Source organism: Nipponia nippon, unplaced genomic scaffold (assembly GCF_047370975.1).
Source record: "Nipponia nippon isolate SJK-2023a ecotype South Korea unplaced genomic scaffold, ASM4737097v1 scaffold_2, whole genome shotgun sequence".
In the NCBI taxonomy this organism is placed as follows: Eukaryota; Metazoa; Chordata; class Aves; order Pelecaniformes; family Threskiornithidae; genus Nipponia; species Nipponia nippon.
The window spans coordinates 108,082,116-108,099,372 of NW_028262336.1; the positions used below are offsets into that span (position 1 = coordinate 108,082,116).

General features: G+C 45.1%; 1 protein-coding gene across 5 annotated transcripts in view; it reads right to left on the reverse strand.

The window, feature by feature from the left end:
* The window catches only part of MTUS2 (microtubule associated scaffold protein 2), a 347,620-nt gene that overhangs the window by 83,132 nt on the left and 247,231 nt on the right, over positions 1-17,257 (reverse strand). For all 5 annotated transcript variants that reach the window (XM_087758305.1, XM_087758306.1, XM_087758307.1 and 2 more), the window contains one exon: positions 1,122-1,283. In XM_087758305.1, coding sequence (XP_087614431.1) covers positions 1,122-1,283 — 162 coding nt within the window. The remainder of the gene's footprint in view (positions 1-1,121; positions 1,284-17,257) is intronic.

Consider the following 17,257-nt stretch of genomic DNA (forward strand, 5'->3'; position numbering starts at 1 on the left):
GCCACATTAAACAGAAAGGCAATGGGATGAACAGGAGCTGGGACAGGGTAGGGGAACATTGTCCACTAGTGGGTAGGAAAGCGCTTGAAGCTGCCTGGGTTGAGGAAATGTCATCTGTAACCAGGGGAGAGGATGTCTACAGCCATGCTTTGAAACTTACTTTATAATTATGACCAATAATCATATTGACCCTCCTTGCAAGTCACAATGAACAGCCCTAACTCATCCATTACACCCAAACTTCAGTCTCTACATTGCCAGTGCTGAGTGTGTAATGGATGTTCACTGTCATGGGTACCCTCATCTCTCCCCACTGAGTGGGCAGGCAGATGGGCCAACGTCAGCGGCCCTCAAGGGCAGGTGGCATGAACTGCTCCTTACTCTCTCAAAAGTGGTGAGTCCTACTCAAGAAGATACACCCCTACATCCTTGCCAAGGGGAACCTGGAGCTCACACACCATGTTCGAGTGCCAGGCTAGGGAAGGGGCAGCATGAAACAAGCATAAGCAGGAGATGGTGGAGAGATGCACACGTTTTTCAACAAAAAATGCATTTGGCAGAAAACTGTAAACTTTCCTGTGTGAGATGCTACGAATCATTGTTGGCTGATTTGAGACATAGCTGGATTAAGCTGAAGGAGGGCTTAGGTAAGGAAACAATTTGGAAAGAAGACTAGGTTTTTTTGCTTTATTTACTTGCTTCCTTCTGTGGTGAAAACACCACAAATTGCTTATAGGGCAGTATTCTCATTCTTGCAAGTGTAACTAGCAATGAATTATCTCCTTAAAGGAATGCTTTGATCTCTAAAGCAATGCAATGTTTTCAAAAAGCTGTTTGGTGAGAACCAATAATATATACACTGAATCTCTGGCATGTGTAGTTAGGGACACTAAATGCCTTCAACTCCAGACACAGTTCACAAAATGAGATTATAGCTGTATTGTTGACTGTGTTTCAAAGAGACTAACAGCAAATAGAGTCCAAATCAGCACATTGGCAATGTGCCCAAGAATGGCATGAAAATTAATCGAGTAAGCAGTAAAATAGCATCATAATCAGGTTTCTGCATTTCTTGGCCTAAAGCAGACAGTGTTCCAAGTACACAAGTTTGGAGCACTTACCAGCAGGTGCTGGGGCAGTTTTTGGTGCTGGAAGTAAGCTCCTGCGTGGAGTCGCTGTGCTGCTCGATACCTGCGTCGTGCTCTTGCTGCTCCCCTTGGGGACGTCTTTAGAAGGTGCGGATGCCTTAGAAGTGGTTTGCTCTTCGTTTCCAAAGCTGGAACCTGCAGGAGACCAAAACTGCTCTAATTATAAGTTCATAAAAAATGTATGTGAACTGTGGCATGCAGACTGAGATTGTATCAGCAATTATGATCTACAAAGACATATTCGCATTGCAACTTGGGCTAAGTTATGTGGACTTTCTCCAATACAAATGGTTGTGTAGAAATAAAGAGTTCCCAGCAACTTACTTAAATGCCAAGTCTTGACAGCTGTTCGAGTCTGACTCCAACTTAACACACCTGCTTTTGAGCTAGCTCCATAAAGGTATCTGGCTGCAAGGCTCATAAAGAAACCAAGGAATTTCTAAATATCAGTGTGGCTGCGTTGTGGCTGCTACAGGAACCACCCTACATGCTCACCCTAACACTTGGGAGTTGCTGGTTGTCAGACTAAGGGGGAATAGCAGGGCTCAGTGGTGCAACGCACCAAATTCTTCTACCCAGGAGGGATTTCCCACAAACAGTCCCTCAGACCACACGCAGACATTTGAATAAGATGAAAAATAAAAAAAAAAAAAAATCTGCCTTAACTCTCACATCCACTTCAATCATATTCTTGTAATGAATCTTAGGTTGCCAAGGTTTCCAGTTTATACTGACCTCTTTCAAAACCACTAATGGGTTTGGGTTGCTCCTGCATTTGCTATCTAGGGAATAATGACATCCTAGGCTTCTTGTAGATGTAAGGAACTCAATCTTTTCTTAACATTTGAAAAAGGCAAAGTTGGAGTGTCCTCTTTATCTGTTGAGTAGAAAGCCTAAGAGGAGCAAAAGATTACAGCACGTCTGGACCTGAATATTTGCAGAAGGATGAACATTTTGTTTGAAAAAATGAGTGGAGATAGTGGCAAGAAATACATAGGATTTCAGAAAAAGGCTATAATTCTTATTTCCAGTATTTTAAAAAGATACAATACAACACTATTTAGGTACTGCCTGCAGGAAAATGATAACGTTATTTTAATAATTGGCATGTCCAAGTCTCCAGTATTTTTAAGATGTAGGCTTCTTAAATGTGTGCAAGTAAAGGAGAGATTTTTTTTGCCTTTCTTACTGAAAATCCACCAGGAAAAAAGTGCAGGCTGGAAATGAAAATCCTCTTTTCTGATAAAGGAAGAATATACCTTTTGGCTCTGACAAAACAGCGTTAAGTTTTGCTGTGTCTTTAAGGCTGTTGCATATAGGCCTTAATTTAAAGCGCATATCTGCAGTATACATGGACTTCTACAAACACATTTGACCTTTGTTCAAATAATAAGCCACATTAAAAATTCAAACAAAACAGCCTACTGTACACTACGCAGGAACAGGAAAACCTGAAGCATTTGTCGTCTTTACACCACTGTGCACATAACAACCCCTCAGCACATCAGGTCGTTGTTTTATATCCAAACTACACGGATTTTTCACCCGTGTAACAAACACTTAAGATTACATGCTGAGTCATCCGCTGACAAAACACTGCTGACTTCAGTAAAGTCATGTCAGCAGAACATCTGGCCCAGCCTGGCCCCGTCTCCTCTGCAACTGCGCACGAGGACACCTCGACCAGGTGCCAGGGGGACGTTACAGCACGTGGGTCCCCCTCAGTCCATCTGCATCGTGGTCCTGAAGTTAGTCCTGAAGGGGTCTCGGATATGTGCTCACCCAGTCAGTCTGGGCAGCACCGCTTGTAGAAAATTTTTTCTTTCCTTGGCTATTTGTTTAAAAGTTTAAAAGTAGAAACACTAACATTGAAGAGGAAACTATTCCTACTATTTGCAGAGAAATGCAGTTCAAGTGCTCTTTAATTGAAACCCTTTATTCTCTGTCGTGAAATGTATTATATGGAGAATGTTTCAACTCACAAATCTGGCCGAATGGAAGCAATTCCCGCGTTGACAAACAATGTGTCCAGGGGAGTTACATAACCTCTTATTAAAAAAAAAAGTTAAAAAGCTTTTCTAGGTATTGAAGATGAAGTGCTGCCAGCTACAAACACTTCTACTGTCTAAAACACAGGATAAGAGGTCTGCTAATTACAGAAATGAGTGGGTGGGAAAGCTGACAAACACAGCCACGGACAAACAGAAATGCCCCGTGCCTGGTGAGAGCCGGCCCTGCATCTCATGCTGTGGCTGCACAAACCGCTTCAGGAGAAAAAAAGCAAAGGAGAAAAGCAATTCAGCTTTTGATCTTTTAAGAAGAAAAGGACTCGGGGAGACAAGCTGCATCTCCATACTGGCTGTCTGTGGCAAGGTGCTGGGGGGCTGCAGGGGTGGCCTGCATCAGGAGAGGCCAGGGCTGCCCAGTGCCAGACACAGCCAGTTCCAGCTGGCTCCAACAGGGCCACCGCAGGGCACAGCTGGGACCATCAGCCCAGATGAGGCACCTCCGGGAAAATGTATTTAAGAATGGGCAAAACATTGCCCTGCAGTGAGGAAAAAAATGTGAGAAACAGCCCTGCGAGGGAGGAGGTGTCCCCGCGGCCCCTGGAGAAGACCATGGTGAAGCAGGTATTTCCCTGTGTCGTGCGGAGAGCAGATATCCCCACTGCAGCCTGTGGAGGACGCCACGCCAGAGCAGGTGGACATGTCCTGAAGGAAGCTGAAGCCCATTGAGAGCCCTTGCAGGAGCAGGCTCCTGGCAAGAGCTGTGGCCCCAGGAGAGGAGCCCATGCAGTAGCAGGTTTACCCTGAGGGACTGCAGCCTGTGGGAAGGATGCACGCTGGAGCAGGGAAAAGTGTGAGGAGGAAGAAGTGGCAGAGAGGAACTATTATGGACTGACTGCAACCTCCATTCCCCATCCCCCCCGCACTGCTCGGTGGGGAGGTGGGATGGAAGGAGGTAGAGGAGATGGGAACGAAGAAGTGAAGTTGAGCCTGGAAAAAAGGGGTGGGGGGGAAGATGTTTTAGGGGTTTTGTCTTTGTTTCTCACCATTCAACTCTATTTTAATTGGAAATACATTAAATAATTTTTCCCAAGTCAAGTCTGTTTAGTGTGTGACAGTAATTGGTAAGTGATCTCCCTGTCTTTATCTCTACCCATGAGCTTTTTAATCTTATTTTCTTCTCCATCCTGTTGAGAAGGGGTAGTGAGAGAGTGGCTGGGTGGGTGTCTGGCAGCCAGCCAAGGTCAACTCACCACAATATCAATATATCCAGGATTTGCTGAGATAAGGTCAATGTTTAACAGAAAAGGCAAGATCTCCCATGTTGCTGTTCACTCGGAGATGGAGTTCAGAAAGAGACAGTAGGGTACAACAATACATGCATGTACAATATGCCCCAAAAAGCAAATGTTTGCTGCTTCCACGGATATCACTAGGGCAGCATCTAGTTCCCCAGGAGCAGGGCAAGGTGAGCTCCACCTTGCTACACATGGTGCTGGATTCCACTTTTCAAATAGAATTCAAAGAAGAAATGAAATTAAAGATCCAGGAAAATGCATATTCTTCATGATCTAAGAGGAAAATAAAGGTTTTCATTTACTCGGAGGAATTCGCTTCTTGAAGGAAAATCAGAAATATTATTCATCGGATGATACTTCTCAGTCTGTCATGAGATAATGCCTTCCACTGTTATCTGCAGATGGTGAGACAGTAGCACCTGCCCTCCCAGAATACCAGTTCTTATTTTTCAGTAAAAGCCTGTACAGAAACACCAGATGTGCAGTGTGTGAACAGTTTCCAGGTGATCACATCCTCTGTTGTATTGTACCTCTTCCCTCCTAAGGACTCCTCTACTTTTGCATTTTATCTAAACCAGGGGGACCCTCCTTGCCTGCCTTTGAAGCACCTGGCAAGTCATTTGGGTGCTCCTACAGAAAATGCCCTGTATTTTTGCAGACTCTGTGCTCTATGAAGAGCAACACTGCTGACTTTGCAGTAGAGTATTTAACAGACTCTGAATGATCCGCTGGAGCTAAAGGCCTTCAGCCTCACTTTTATCATCTCCTCACTATGAGCGCCAAGGAATCCCACTCCTCTGCTTTTGAAAAAACTACAGGGAAGAAGAAAAGGTATTTGAAGACTTACAAGTACTTTGGAGAGTCTCAGCTGCACCCACTTATCCCCTACACTGTTATGCCAGTAAAGGCATGCAGAAGTCAGGGCTAGCAACATATTGTAGGCTGCATGTTCAAAGAAAACCACGACCAAAATCCCACTGGCTCACAGATAGCTTGAGCCACCCTCTGTCCATATCTGCCACCGTCCTCTTCACCATCTGGTCCTGCCCTGCAGCAGCTCGCTTCAGGGGCTCCTTGCCCTTGGAAGAGGAAGGCGCTCTTCTATGTGTCACTAGGAGTTTGTGTCTCTTGTACATCTTCCTTTTCTGGAATTATGTACAAAATTTACAAAAAGGCATGGAAATATGGTATGATATTACATACAACTGCAAAACCAGCAGGAGCAGGCCAGGGGCAGGGAATTCTGAGTTTGAAGAGAAATTAATTAAGCCATGTTGTATGGGCAGGTCTTCCTCTGAGAGAAGATAGCGATAGGAAGGGCTGCATTCTGGAGCCCCACAGCCTGCATGCGAGGGCAATAAAGTCTCCTGTTGGAGAACCTGGGTCCTTTCTAGAAAAATAGCTTGTCTGACAATGCCTATGGGCTTCTGTTTTGCTGGGAAACAGACCCCAAAAGAATATTAAAGCACGAGTGCAGCTGCTTCTGTGGCTCCCTGTCTCGTGGGTTGCTATGTGAAGCCTGTCGAATTGGAGTGAGTTTCCAGCTCTTCATAGCAGGTCAAGCATTTGCTGTTAGCTCCCTGCCGCAGCTGTAATCACACCCGAGACACTGGGAGTGTGCTAGCATCATGAATGTTCACTGAAGCACAAACATTTACCCAGGGTAATAGCAAGCCCTTTCCATCTTAAAGATCCTTAGACACTACTTGACATCAAGTTTAATGACGACAAAGGTAGTCTAGTTGTTGCAGCAGCGAGCCCACTTAGCATTTCTAAAGCACTTTCCAACTCAATGAGCTTTACAAATAAGGAAGGAGTTGAGCTGCTCTCCAAACTCACATAGCAAGGGAATAACAGAGACGGACTGAGAAAGTGAGAAGGAAAACCTGATGATGAATGAGGCTAGAATGACTTTTCACCTGCAAAACACTGGGCTGTATTATTCCTCTGGGTTTTACTAGGCTGCACTTCTGTGCCCCAGTTTTCAAGCACAAATACAAGCACAAAATGAAACTTAAAATCACTGCCATGGGTAATGATCTGATAAGGAAAATACCTAAACTACTGTGAATAATCAGGTGATGTTTAAAACAAAAACCTGCAAGACACACTTCTCATTAAATTGGAACATTTGTCCATCCTTCAGTTGATGTCCACTTTATTTCTGATTTTTACTTGTAAAGTCATAAGTAATTTTTATAGATTGATTACAAGATACGTAGCCTGTCAGCTGAGCTTTTTATTTCAATATTTTAAGGGTTACTGTTTTAAAGTGCAACACTGTATATTTCAATATAGGGTTTCACAGTGTAATTATCAAGAGGCACAACTGAATGTACAGCTCTGTAGCTCAAGCTGAAACAACGCTATTGACCAAGCGGTACAGTGTGATCATTAGTCCTGAGGGGTTACCATGCTGTTACGATGTTACGATAGTAGACGAGGTTACTAGCCAGCTAATTTGGATTTTTATCTTTGCTGAGAGCCAGTGCCTGGTATTTTGTGATACAACAGGCCAGGTGTCCAACAGAACAGGGACAACATGATGACAGGTTTCTTTTCCATCCAGAACAAGAAAAGGCTTAAGGATTGATGTTCACACAATGCTTAACCTAGCCTATTTATCTTGAAGTATTTTCTCCCATTGCATTTTTTTCGCTCAAAGGTGTTTGATCAATAATTCTCCATAACATATTTATTTTACAGGAGGTTTGTGCATGCCCACATGCCTTTATAAAAGCTGATTTTTCAGAAGCCTTAGCATTCCAAACTGAAACCTAAATTTTTAATTTTGAGCTTAATAACTTCCACCAAAATAAGGAGCCAAATCTGCAGCGCCTGTCAGCACAGGAGCCAGCTCTCTGAGCTTTAGATGGCTTTGGGTCTCTGCACTACCTCTGAGACAGCCCCTTCATTGCCAGAGAGGGAGTTTGGTGCCATCATTGATGATTAATGACAGCTATGTGATCAGTCATGGCTTTTGTACACTACCACTTACATCTGTAAGAGGTTGCTGCATGTCCATCCTTCTCCCCACGCCCTCAGTCCTAATGCCTAGCACCTTTCTCCTATGACACCTGCTGTTGGATGGGTTTGGCCCCTCAGGTTTGGCCATGCAGATAGCTGTTGGGGCACCTGAAGGGCAGGAACCCTGCAAAGCCAACCATTGCCAGAAGAGCTGCAAAAGCACCTGTATGCAGATGCACTGGCAGGCTCCTTCACCTCCAGCTGTCTGTGACGGTTCCTGCAGCCAGAGGCTGGATCCTGCACTTCCAGCTGATCCAGGCACGCAAAACACAGAGGTGGTGTTTCTGGCAGGGCAGAGGGAAGCGTCACCTCTTCAGGATGTGCTTTCCTAACTCAACTGGCAGTTGACCTGGTAACCCTACTCACAGCAGGATGCCCTCGCAGACACAGCCTTTAGTTGAGGCCTGGTCTATCAGGCTGTATCTATGATGCTAAATAAAAGCTGGCCAAGTGGTGTAGTCTGGCTCATCCTGCCACCACTCACGCTTACTATAGCAGCTTTTCTTGAGAGAGTTAGAGTGGGCCAAACCACAGCCACAATGTGAAGAACAGGGCAAGGGATCAGGAGACCAGGCCTGGCCTGGCCTCCAGGCCCTCCCCTGCTCACCAGCGCAGCTGGACCCACAGCCAAGCAGCACCTGCTGAGCCGGGCTCTGTGGGCTCCCAGCCCTCGGCACAGGAGGTCGTTCAGCTTAGCCTCACCTGCAACGAGGCAGATTTAAGAGAAGTGGAGATGTTTTGCCTCTGCCAAGTGCTAGAGCATGACCATGGACAATACGCAGGGCTCTGCTGACATGTAATACATTCTCATGTCTTGGTAACTTGATTGTATGTTCCTCATTTGGATCTGACAATTTGGCTCTAGTCTTTAGTTTTAGCCACGTTGCAATTTTAACCTAAATATTTCCCAAAATTTAGCCCCACCTCCGTTAATCAAAAAGTGTTTGAAGAGCCCACTGTTTGTAAAGCTGATGAAAGGCAAATTGGAAAGAGAAATGTTTTTACTTAAGTCAGTCAGATAAAAGTTATGTTTACATGAATAAATATTTATCCTTAATTTTGTTCTTCCACCATAAATATCTACAATTCTTCATGGGACAGAAGGCAAAAGAACAATATTTCATAATATTTCTGCACTGGTTTGTGTGGGTCAAACCCTACATCTGCCAGTGTGCAACTATGTGGTAGAAGCAATCAAGCTCTGCAGCACTTCTGTAATTAATTGTTCAGTATAACCAAACAAAACTGATAATCGAATTCTGTATATTCACATGGAATTGAAGCTCTTTCCTTTTGCATGTTTTACTGGTTTTGATGACTCAGAGTTCTTGAAATCTAGATTAATTTTTGTGGCACGGATTCATCTTCAGTGTCCTTCATACATAATAGATAGTAGAAATACAGCCTTCTGCTGACGCACCTCCTTGTATCAATACTAACTTACTCATCTCACCTCACCAATTAAAATACACATTTTAGGATCCAGTTAAATGGATTTCTTACTTGAGTGGAGTTACATGCTGCTCCCTACTGAATTGTTACAAGCCTCATTGGGCAAGGTGAAAATTTCACCACGAAGTAAAACTGCTGCATGTGTTAGTGGGAGTTGCAGACAACTTGCTGACTATGCCACACTTTGGATCACATAACACATTTTGTTTGGGCTCTTGTGAAATGTTACACCTCTACCAGGCAAGATGAGCATTTCATTATGTACTAAAATTTCACTGTATGTTGGTGGTAGCTTTGCCTACCACTGGTGGATTGTACAGCTGCTTGGCTAGCTGGTCATTCGTATAGCTGGCTAATTAAAGCCTCACACACGTATAGAGTGAAGACAGCATAGTATTTTGCTGAACAATCATAATTGTGTCAGAAAGGGTAACTGTATTGGATTTGCATGGTCAGGTTTTGGTAGTGGCTGGGGGGGCTAAAGTGGTGGCTTCTGTAAGAAGCTGCTGGAAGCTTCCCCCATGTCCGATAGAGCCAATGTCAGCCGGCTCCAAGATGGACCTGCCGCTGGCCAAAGCCGAGCCCATCAGCGATGGTGGTAGCGCCTCTGGGATAACATATTTAAGAAGGGGGAAAAAAACCTGTGCAACTGCAGCCAGAGAGATAAGTGAGACTATGTGAGAGGAACAACCCTGCAGACACCAAGGTCAGTGAAGAAGGAGGGGGAGGAGGTGCTTCGGGCACCGGAGCAGAGATTCCCCTGCAGCCTGTGGTGAAGACCATGGTGAGACAGGCTGTCCCCCTGCAGCCCATGGAGGTTAACGGTGGAGCAGATATCCACCTGCAGCCTGGGGAGGACTCTACGCTGGAGCAGGTGGATGCCCAAAGGAGGCTGTGATGCCATGGGAAGCCCATGCTGGAGCAGGCTCCTGGCAGGACCTGTGGACCCGTGGAAAGAGGAGCCCAGGCTGGAGCAGGTTTGCTGGCAGGACTTGTGACCCCATGGAAAGGACCCACACTGGAGCAGTTCATGAAGAACTGCAGCCCGTGGGAAGGACTCATGTTGAAGAAGTTCATGGAGGACTGTCTCCTGTAGGAGGGACCTCACGCTGGAGCAGAGGGAGAGTGTGAGGGGTCCTCCCCCTGAGGAGGAGGGATTGGCAGAGACAACGTGTGAGGAACTGACCACAACCCCCGTTCCTTGTCCCCCTGCACTGCTGGTGGGAAGGAGGTAGAGAAATTGGGAGTGAGGTTAAGCCCAGGAAGAAGTGAGGGGTGGGGGGAAGGTGTTTTAAGATTTAGTTTTTATTTCTCATTACCTTACTCTGATTTGATTGGCAATAAATTATACTGATTTCCCCAAGTCAAGTGTGTTTTGCCCGTGATGGTAATTGGTGACTGATCTCTCCCTGTCCTTATCTCGATTGACAAGCCTTTCGTTATATTTTCTCTCCCCTGTCCAGCTGAGGAAGGGTGCAATAGAGCAGCTTTGGTGGGCACCTGGCATCCAGCCAGGGTCAACCCACCACAGTAGCATAATGTTATCTTGCCAAAGATACCTAAACAATGCAGACATTTTAAAACGGGCCTGAGACATCACTGTGTATCCACCTTCTGAAAGGGCCATCTCTTGGCACAGCTTGGAGCTGAATTGTCAAAGGTCATTCATGACCAAATCTTCCCTGCAAACTTTCCTCATTCAGTGTACGGCTCTGATTACAGTGACGAGAAACATCCCATGTCATGAGTACCCTGCTGAAGTGTCTCGTGTGGTACCCTGAGGACCTGAGGCAGTAGGACTATATACTGGGGAAATGTTTGCTTCACTAACTGAGAAGAGAGAAACATATCTGCTGTAAGCTTCTCCTAAACATACGAATGAAGGTTTCTAACAGATCAGATCAGAGTAACCCAATCTTATTGTATAATTACAATTAGTAATTATATATTAATATATATTAATATATATATTTTATATTATATATATTAATATAATTACAATTATCAATTAGTTGTAAAAAGGGCTGCTTCTTAACACCTGAGGTACACTTGAAGGCAAGCAAGTACACATAGCACTTTTGGAAGCTTTACTTGCTGACAAAAGTTAAGAAGAACGTACTACATATCAATTAAACACTTAAATTAATCTCAGCTGATTCATTTTCAGATAGAAAATAAGTAGCTATATCCAAGCAACAGATTTGTTAAAATCCTGTGTTCAGTATATTTATGGAAATGAACTGTTATTGAAGGCTGAATTCATAAGAAATACTGTATTTCATCCCAATGAAGGCAACTAAAGTGTTGCCTTCAATTCAAGCCAAGTTAGACTTAGGATGAGTGCTTTAGGAAAAATGCTACTCTCTATACTAAGCAAAAAGCATATGAAGTAAAACAGGAGCACAGTTTACTTCAAGTATTTGTGTGGCAGAGAATCATACACTCTTACAGAGGAGATGGATGAATACAGGTCTAAGAGCCACTTCTCCCCCTCGTTGCCCAGCAGAGTAGTCCTCCACACTGCAACAACTCCCAGGCACTGTAGAGCTGTCAAAGTAACACCAAGCATTGACAGCATTTTTGCCAAGGACAGATCTACTTTCTAATGTAGAATAGCCCCTGGGATCACCAGTGGTTGCCCCAAAGTTAGAACAAGCAGAAAGAAGGTACAGATAACATCCATTTTCTACTAGCACTAACGCATTAATGGCATGTTATCAGCCTACTTAGGGGAGAATTTTCCTGGGTAGGAAGATTTTGATGTTCCTGGGTAGTACTTCAGTCCCAGCACCAACATTTCTAGAAACACCAGTTCTGTAACATGACTTGTGCTCATGACCATCTGTTCTAATGGCACCATGCCTACTTCTAAACTGGCATGCCAGTTTTAACAGGGCACAAACACCCATGAAAGATAGGATTAGAAGTGACATCTGCTCTGCAAGAAGTTCCTCCTCATGGCAAGAAGTGCCAAATTAGAGCCACATGCCTTATTATAAGGAATGACATCTGTTGACACTTGTGGGCATTATATCATCAACAAATGCCTCTTTCCTGGAATTGCTGCTTCTAATTTGCTTGAGCACTGGCTTGGAGTGCCATATTTGGACACTTAAATATAATCCTTGGTAAAAGTGTTAATGACTTTCCAACGGTGTTAATGAATTTCCATCAGCTTTAGCAATCCATACTGGATGCCCCAGCTCACCAGACTAGGAGAGGTTAAGCAACTCCCTAACAATTGTCAGTGCTTAAGGTCTGGTAGCATTCAGTCCTGCCCCTCCCTGCCAAGCCACAATAATGTGTGTGCTATAGTTTACGTGGAATTAAAGCTAGATCAAAGAGCTAGTAAATGTGTCTGCCTCCTTCCTCGGCATAACGATGACTTCAGAACATGCAATACGGGCTAAGGAGGGGAGATGTCATACTGAAACCTCAAGGATGGAAGAGCCCTAGAGAGTCACCAGTTAGTCACTAATTAATTGCATTTTATGAGCTCAGGCACAGGTCCTCAAAGCCGCTTAGGAATTTAACTCCTATTTCATTTTGCATTCAAATTCAACTCAAACTACTTATTCTTAATCACCATCTCATCCCTGAAGGAGTTCCAAACCAACAGATGTCTCCATTTCAGAGTATGAAGGATGCAAGCAGCCGAGCAGAACCTCCCATGAATGCTGAACAGTGCTTTGGTTGGAGGAGAAAGGTGGTGCCAGGCACCAAAGCTACACTGTGCTTTGGAGACATGCAGGGAAGCATCCAAGTTGTTCAGAGCAGCCATTCAGTGTGCTCAGAACATGTTCATCCTCTTGGACAACATGCTGTTCAAGGAAAAATTTTGCTCATCTTTTATAGAATAGCTTGGGTTATCCTGGCTGACTGGGGCACCATCTGAGCCTCCTTCTCCCACACCCCTGGAGGACGTCAGACCCAGTGGGTACAATTATCTGTCCTGCTGGAGTTGAGCCACCAGCTAACAAGAAAAGAGGCAGGGGTGCCCTTGTCACTCACACCCAAGAAACTGCCTAATTCTCACAGAGCCACTCCTGCATCTTTTAGAAAACGAAAATCGGGGCTTGATGTGTCAAACACAATGTTTACCAGTCCCCATGCCTAGAATAGCAAGAGTTTCCACGGTGGGCACACATTCATAGAATCATAGAACCATAGAATTGTATAGGTTGGAAAAGTCCAACCAATCATCGAGTCCAACCATTAACCTAACACTGCCAAGTCCACCACTAAACCATGTCCCTAAGCACCACATCTACACGTCTTTTAAATACCCCCAGGGATGGGCATTAAACCACTCCCCTGGGCAGCCTGATCCAGTGCTTGACATCCCTTTTGGTGAAGAAGTTTTTCCTAATATCCAATCTAAACCTCCTCTGGCGCAACTTGAGGCCATTTCCTCTTGTCCTATCGCTTGTTACTCAGGAGAAGAGACTGACCCTCACCTTGCTACAACCTCCTTTCAGGTAGTTGTAGAGAGCGATAAGGTCTCCCCTCAGCCTCCTCTTCTCCAGGCTAAACAGCCCCAGCTCCCTCAGCCGCTCCTCATAAGACTTGTGCTCCAGGCCCTTCACCAGCTTCGTTGCCCTTCTCTGGACATGCTCCAGCACCTCAATGTCCTTCTTGTAGTGAGGGGCCCAAAACTGAACACAGTACTCGAGGTGCGGCCTCACCAATGCCAAGTACAGGGGGACAAGCACTTCCTTAGTCCTGCTGGCCACACTATTTCTGATACAAGCCAGGATGCCATTGGCCTTCTTGGCCACCTGAGCACACTGCTGGCTCATGTTCAGGCAGCTGTCAACCAACACCCCCAGGTCCTTTTCCGCCAGGCAGCTCTCCAGCCACTCTTCCCCAAGCCTGTAGCGTTGCATGGGGTTGTTATGATGCAAGTGTAGGACCCGGCACTTGGCCTTGTTCAGTCTCATACAGCTGGCCTTGGTCCATCGATCCAGCCTGTCCAGATCCCTCTGCATAGCCTTCCTACCCTCCAGCAGATTGACACTCCCACCCAACTTGGTGTCATCTGCAAACTTACTGAGGGTGCACTCGATCCCCTCATTCAGATAATTGGTAAAGATATTAAACAGGACTGGCCCCGATACTGAGACCTGGGGAACACCACTTGTGAGCGGCTGCCAATTGGATTTAACTCCATTCACCACAACTCCTTGGGCCCGGCCATCCAACCAGTTTTTAACCCAGCGAAGAGCATGCACATCCAAGCCATGAACAGCCAGTTTCTCGAGGAGAATGCTGTGGGAAATGGTGTCAAAGGCCTTGCTAAAGTCCCAGTAGACAACATCCACAGCCTTTCCCTCATCCACTAAGCGGGTCACCTTGTCATAGAAGGAGATCAGTTTAGTGAAGCGGGACCTGCCTTTCATAAACCCATGCTGGCTGGGCCCGATCACCTGGTTGTCCTGTATGTGCTGTGTGATGGCACTCAGGATGATCTGCTCCATGACCTTCCCCGGCACCGAGGTCAGGCTGGCAGGCCTGTAGTTCCCCGGATCCTCCTTCCGACCCTTCTTGTAGAGGGGCGTCACGTTTGCTAACCTCCAGTCAACTGGAACCTCCCTGTTTAGCCAGGACTGCTGATAGATGATGGAAAGTGGCTTGGTGAGCAGCTCCGCCAGCTCCCTCAGTATCCTTGGGTGGATCCCACCCGGCCCCGTAGACCTGTGTGTGTCTAAGTGGTGTAGCAGGTCACCGACCATTTCCCCTTGGATTATGGGGGCTTCATTCTGCTCCCTGTCCCTGTCTTCCAGCTCAGGGGGCTGGGTACCCAGAGCACAGCTGGTCTGACTATTAAAGACTGAGACAAAGAAGCCATTAAGTACCTCAGCCTTTTCCTCATCCTGTGTCATTATGTTTTCCCCCACATCCAATAAAGGATGGAGATTCTCCTTAGCTCTCCTTTTGTTGCTGATGTATTTATAGAAACATTTTTTATTGTCTTTTACAGCAGTAGCCAGACTAAGTTCCTGTTGGGCTTTTGCCCTTCTAATTTTCTCCCTGCATGACCTCACAACATCCTTGTAGTCCTCCTGAGTGGTCTGCCCCTTCTTCCAAAGGTCATAAGCTCTCCTTTTTTTCCTGAGTTCCAGCCAAAGCTCTCTGTTCAGGCAGACCAGTCTTCTCCCCCACCAGCTCATTGTTCAGCACATGGGGATGGCCTGCTCCTGTGCCTGTAAGATTTCCTTCTTGAAGAACATCCAGCCTTCCTGGACTCCTTTGCCCTTCAGGACTGCCTCCCAAGGGACTCTCTCAACCAGACTCCTAAACAGGCCAAAGTCTGCCTGGAAGTCCAAGGTAGCGGTTCTGCAGACCCTCCTCACTTCTCCAAGAATGAAAAACTATCATTTCGTGATCGCTGTGCCCAAGACAGCCTCCAGCTGCCACATCACCAAACCTCTTGTTCGCAAACAAGAGGTCCAGCAGGGCACCTTCCCTAGTTGGCTCCCTCACCAGCTGTGCCAGGCAGTTATCTTCCACACACTCCAGCGACTTCCTAGACTGTTTCCTCTCCGCTGCATTGTATTTCCAGCAGACATCTGGTAAGCTGAAGTCCCCCACAAGAATTCCTGCCCCTTCCCCCCGTGGCGTATCTCCTACAGTGAGTATAAGTGCAAATGAGGGTTGCAGGACCATTAGATGTTTCCAACTTTTTTGATTCGTTTGAATTTTCCTACTGGAAATTTTCCTAGTGGTGGTGTGGACCTTTTGAGAAATGTCATGTATTTATTTCTGTATAACATGTAAGAACCTGCTTTTCCCAGTTAACTTTCATGAACTCCTTTGTAAGTAATGTACAACATGCACTGTGCTGCTGTGTGCTGGCTCCTGTCTAGATTTGTGTTTTGTGGCTGTTTTAGATGTCATACAGAAAAAAATCTATAGCAAGATAAAAATTTGATAAAAATTGTTGTGTCGTCCAGAGTTTCAACAGTCAGGAAATATGTTTCAGTGGAAAGCTTTATTTTTCCACATGCACTGGGTATACTGTCTTTTAAGGCTCTAAAAATAAGCTTGACTTGTAGAATTCTGCTGATTAAATGATATTTTCCTCACAAAACATCTTAACCAGGTTGATCAAACTAAGTTTTGTTTTAATAAATATTGTCAGTTATGAGGAGCCTAGAAGTAGAACTGCAATTCAAAAACACTTGGAGAGAGAAACCCACAAGCAAAAGAGGTGTCTATTATAAATGGCATTATCCATGGAGAGTAAACATAAATTTTCAATATGTGACTTGTTAAAAATTTTCCTCATCTCATGTGTACTAAACCCAGTGCCTTTAGTAGACGATTTTGAGCAAAATTCAGTTATTTTACAGTAAGTTGATTTTACAATTAGCAATACCAAATGCTGTGAACTAGTGACCCAGTTAAATAAGTTTTACAGTGTTTCAGCTATGATTATATTCCTATGAACTGAAATAATCTAAACCAGTTGGCCCATAACATTTTACAGGGAACAGATGTTTAATTGCATTTATTTCACAAAATGAAAGCTCTTAAAAGTATATAAAATCAAAATTCTGTTGAAACCCACAGAGGTTAAATAGAGGAGGCAGGTTCTTACAAACTGACAGTGCCTTTATAGAACAAATTATTTAACCTTTCTAATTGATAAAAGTATCAAACATTTTGTTCATTTGATCCTTTTACAGTTTTTTTCCCCTTTCTATTTGAATTTAACTGACTGGTAGTAGCAGTATTCAAGTGAGTAGCTTCTCTTCATTATAATAAACGCTACTGATAAGTAATAAAATGTAAAGCCATTTAACTGGAGCATGCAGAAGTGATTTCCACAGGATTGTAACGGCAGAGCCCAGAGTGGAACCATGAAACCGTACATAACCAGCCCCTAGGGAGTACCAGGCACCAGGAGCACCAGGAGCAGGGCATGTAAACACCTCTCAGGTGTCTGGCAGCAGACAAAACCAATGAGCAAGATTCACAGGGAGAAACCACACCAGTACCACATACTAAAAGCTGCAAAAGGAAGTGGCGAGTGCTAGCAGTGAGTGACTCTCTGCTGAGAGGCACCAAGGCACCCATCTGCTGGCCTGATACATAGTCAAGGGAAGTTTGCTGCTTGCCACGACCCAAGATCTGGGATGTCACAGGGAGACTGCCACAACTGGTTAAAAGCAGAGTACTACCCCCTACTTCTTTTCCACGTGGGCACCAATGACACAATTAAGAAAAATCTGGGCAAGATCAATCAGGACTTCAGAGCCCTGGGGGCCCAAGTGAAAGGGAAAGGGGCCCAAATGATCTTCTCTGTATTGCCAGTCAGGGATAG